This window comes from Frieseomelitta varia, unplaced genomic scaffold (assembly GCF_011392965.1).
Source record: "Frieseomelitta varia isolate USP_RPSP 00005682 unplaced genomic scaffold, Fvar_1.2 scaffold_137, whole genome shotgun sequence".
Lineage (NCBI taxonomy): Eukaryota > Metazoa > Arthropoda > Insecta > Hymenoptera > Apidae > Frieseomelitta > Frieseomelitta varia.
Window position 1 is genome coordinate 346,080 of NW_025109050.1, and position 4,684 is coordinate 350,763.

Here is a 4,684-nt window from a genome sequence, read left to right on the forward strand (position 1 = left end):
TTTTTACCTCTAAGCTAACTTGACATTTAAAAACAATTCTACACGATTAAATTAATTGGTTAAAAAGGAAATACAAAGCGGAGAAAAAGATTCTCTACTGCACTAACTAAAATTGCGTCGTAAGTAAGAATTCGGTGAACATTTATTAGATTAAGATTTATTAGATTAAGAGACCCAACTATAAGAAACAATCTTACAATTATTTCTCTCGGTTAGGGGATACTCGGTTCACCGGCTAAAGGAAATTTAATAAGCAAACTCGCAGCTTCTTTCGTGAGCGAATTTCCTAGGCGGTTGAAGCATGGCGGTGCATCCGTTGTGCTTGTAAGCGCACTCCTCCATTCTGTAATTGCATTTTTCCTCGTGCGTCTCTGAACGGCTGCGTTTCGGTCTCACTTTGCAGCCGTACTCGGCCCATTTGCAAGCGACCTGTTCGTCGGGATCGTAATCGCCCTCCGACGACGAACCATCGTCGTCGTCCTCGTCGGTGTGATACTTGCTGTAGTTGCATTTCGCTTGGTGCATCTGCTTCCGTCTTCTGGGCATGTTCACCATGCAACCGTATTTCCTATATTTACACTCCACTAATTCCTCGGGATCTCCGTAATCGTTGCCGGAGATGGTCGCCTGTTCCATGGAGTCGCTGATGTTCATCTCGTCGAAACGATCCTTGTAGATGCAATGGCTCTCGTGGATCGTGATCCTCCACGGTGAAGTTTTCACGTTGCAACCCACCACTCGGTACCTGCACTCGATCAAATCGTCGTGTTTGAGAGCCACGTCTGTCGGCAGGTATTCCTCTTCTAAGTGAGGACGAAATTGGCATCTGAAATTTTAGAAGAAACAACTTCATTTTTGTTTCTAAAGCAAACAATTTGCTCGTTTCGCCATTTTCTTTTTTTTCGGTTTTAGTAACAAGTTTATGTCATGCTAACGTATATATTCTTAAACAGTGTTATGAAAGAGAAAGACTTTAGATAGACTATGACACTCGATATTTAAAGAAAATCTGAATACAGTTTACCGAATCTTTTGTCTCTTTTGAAATTTTTTATATTTTTATATTTATTTATATTTATATTTTATATTTATCTATATTTATATTTTATATTTATCTATATTTATATTTTATATTTATCTATATTTATATTTTATATTTATCTATATTTATATTTTATATTTATCTATATTTATATTTTATATTTATCTATATTTATATTTTATATTTATCTATATTTATATTTTATATTTATATTTATATTTATATTCATATTTTATATTTTATATTTATATTTTTACTCTATTTATCTTTTTATATTTTATGTTCTTATTTCTATAAATACAAAGTAGCTGTATCTATCACCAAAAAATTTCTATCTCTACGTCATCTTCTATTTAGAATTTAAATGTCGTAGTATATCGAGACAGAAAACCAGAAAATTGACCAATCAACGTCCATTTGAAATCTGAAATTATTAATTAAAAATTATAATTAATAATTAAAAATTAAGAATTAATTGACGCGCTGTTTTGTGTACAAAATTTCAATTAGAGAGGTCTTCTTATCCTATTCAGTATTCCTTCATTCCTAAATTAATAAACTCTATATTTATTTTAAATTTCTTTTCTTTTTCCCTGCAACAATCCATCTTGTCATCTCTCCCGTTCGAGAGAAGAAAAAAAAAAAAATTTCCTCACCGAGACTCGTGCAGATCCGCCAAGTATATCGGTACCTTCACCCAGCATCCTAGATGAGCGTACGTACACTCCTTGAGCTCCTGACCTTCAGCTGGCGGAGGTGGATACCAGCCTCTCTCGTGTTTTTGAAAATCATCGGCCGCCGGTGCGGTAGGACAGAATTTCGGCCGAAGTGGATGAGGCAGAAAGTGGCTGGCCGGTGGCGGTGACGAGGGCGAGTATGCAGATGACATTTCCATGTCTAATGGCGAGTGACAAGTGGGACAGTCGTAATAATAAGGTTTGCACCGATAGCAAATTGTGTGCTGGTTGTTGCAAGTGTATCTCGGGGCTAGTTCCATTTCCATCAGGCAAATCGGACAGACGCCCTCGCTTTTGAATCTCTCGTACAGATTCGGGTACAGGCTATCCATAATCTAACGGAAGTGATTGATCATTAATTACAGTCCTCTCCAACAACACTGGGTTTCATAAGATAAGTTCCGATAAAATAGCGCGTTGTGTTGAAACCATTGTGTCGTGACGAAACTAGGAGCTAATTTTAAGGGGTTAGGACAGTTTGGCATTTTCGAAAAATCGAGTTTTCTTTGTTTTGTTTTAAATAGTAGTTCGAAGTCTTAGAAATAAGATACAAAAGGCCTTAGCCTTTAAAACGACTTATTTTGGAGTATAATAATAAATTCATGGATACATGAATAATTGAATTTATATCACTATTTGCAACTTTAAGCAGTATTATTAAGTGTAAATCGTGCGATTCAAATATTACTTTTGATGAATCGAATATTAGGGGATTTAGATTCAATTTGGTTGTGAATTGTAAGAACCGTGAGCCGCGTAAGTAAAGGATACGTATGAAAAATGACGTTCTGAAACTTTGAACGCGTTTTTCTCGAAATTAGGTTTTTAGAAACGGCGTGCAAGATATCTCGAAATCCAACCAACCGATTACTGTGAAACTTGGTGCGTATCTTTACTAGGGATTGACGATCGAACATTTTTTAATTTTTAACAATTTCGAAAAATGTAAACCGAAAAGGGAAGAGAAGCAAAGTATGGCGTATCAATTTTTTGTGGATTTCGAAATTTCTAAAGTCGTCATTAGACTTTTCACGCGTTAAACAAATACTGTCTTATCGTGTTTATAGAAGTAATTTTTCTTATCATACCTTGCCAAATTCCTAAAATGCTCACTACCAATGTATTATAATTACGCTTATTACATTATAATTATTGTGAACACCAGTGTAATCAGTACAGTACGACAATCACGTGTAGTTTTATTTTCTCTAGTTATAATAAGCTTGCGATTGAAAGGCGTATCGAATTTATAAAATGAGGTTAAGTGTGTCAAGAACAACGAAAGACAGGCATCGTTCTTACAGATATGTAATCAGTCGATTATCAGTTGACTATCAGACCGGATATTTTAGATTATGTCTCCACGGACTTTATTCGTCGTCTACATGTCGCAACGATACAACTAAAACAGTCTGTCTTAATCGAATTTCACAGAGACTATTATTTCTAGACTAGAGGATTTTTATGCATTTATGGGGGAATTTAAAGATTGAAAATTACACAGAATGCGATACAAAAGAAATATTCTAACCTTCTTACAATATTTGGTAACACAAAACAAACTTTCTATCTTTCTATTTTTCTACTTTTTCATCTACTCTTTCTATCTCTCCATTTTCTCAATTATATTATCGAGATTACAATTTTGCATAAAATTCTGCAGTTTAATTCTTCTGTTAAACTTCCAAGATCATTGTCGCGTGTTTTCAAATTCCATGTGTGAAGAATTTTCGATCGACAAATCGTGACGGAACAATCTTCTGTCTAATGAAATTTTAAATGGAATAATTAATCGACTGTCTGTTTCTAATAGTCGAAATTGATTTAAATTTGAATAATTATTTATACAACAATTAATTTCATAACTATTATATTCTGGATACTCATAAAATCAATTGATGACCAATTGCTTTAATATTTTATCAATAAAATATAAAATTTTTAATGATGGGTGACATATTATTAATAAAATAAATATCGGTATTAAAGTTCAAATAATTTCAATTGTACGATATTTTAATAAAGATAAATTCAAAAATTTATTCAATATTAAATCTAAAATAAAATACAATGCTAGTGAAATAATTATAATTATAAATAATATAATGAAATTATAAAATGAAATGAAATTATCTGAATGTAATGAATTTGTATCTTGAAATGTAATTATATTTCATGTTAAAATTTTTAATAAGAATAAAAATTTTACGTTTGAAGTTCAAATTCACAGCACCATTCTGCCATATTAAAATTTATTTATTTATTAAAAATATTTTTCATTTTATTTATAATTAATAGTGGAATTTAATTACATGTATGATTAAATGGAGGATAATTATTTAATCATTCTAATGATTCTTTCCTTGACAGAGAACGCCGACGACACCCTGTCCAATTTTTCATCTTTCGCGAAACGTACTTGTTCATTTTACGCTGTCACGTACGCTTACACACACACGCACACGCACATACACACACACACACGCACGCGCGGGCATTGAAATCGATCGCGGTGGATTTACTCACTCGACTGGTTGGTGGTTCTCGTCCTTGCGGCGTTGGGCGAAAGCGAAATTGCAGGGGCACCGAGCGAAGGGCGAGAAACGAACGAAAAAAATAGACGTCGCGGCACGTACGTCTCCGGCACTGTGCGTCATTGTCGAATTGTCAGCGAATTCTCTTTATTTGCCAAGACCGATAGCGCGACATTATCTGATAAAGTCTCCTCCATCTGCTCCGATAAGGGGGGAGGGGGCCGTTTTCACTCGCGTTCGTGGCTGAAAATAAAATCGGACGAAAGGCTGAAGTGGGAGGGGAGGATTTCGTCGTTATTCTCGTTACTATGCGCGAGACGTCGAAAGAGGTAACCGACGCATTTATCATCGTCACGTACGTGAAAGAAAAA

General features: G+C 34.5%; 2 protein-coding genes across 4 annotated transcripts in view; one reads left to right on the top strand and one right to left on the bottom strand.

Moving 5' to 3' along the window:
- Positions 1 to 4,458, bottom strand: part of LOC122531628 — a 5,273-nt gene extending 815 nt beyond the window's left edge. Inside the window, exons 1-3 of one of the 3 annotated variants that reach the window (XR_006307345.1) lie at positions 4,306 to 4,458; positions 1,699 to 2,114; positions 170 to 826 (exon numbers count right to left, since the gene is read on the bottom strand). Coding sequence is in view for 1 of the 3 variants with exons in the window: in XM_043659688.1 (XP_043515623.1) it covers positions 247 to 826; positions 1,699 to 2,111 (993 nt within the window). In the remaining 2 variants the exon portion in view is untranslated. Of the gene's footprint in view, positions 1 to 6; positions 827 to 1,698; positions 2,115 to 4,305 lie in introns of those variants that run through there. The other 2 variants (XR_006307341.1, XM_043659688.1) reach the window with 2 other exon arrangements.
- The window catches only part of LOC122531604, a 326,339-nt gene that overhangs the window by 110,255 nt on the left and 211,400 nt on the right, over positions 1 to 4,684 (top strand). The gene's annotated exons all lie outside the window — the stretch shown is intronic.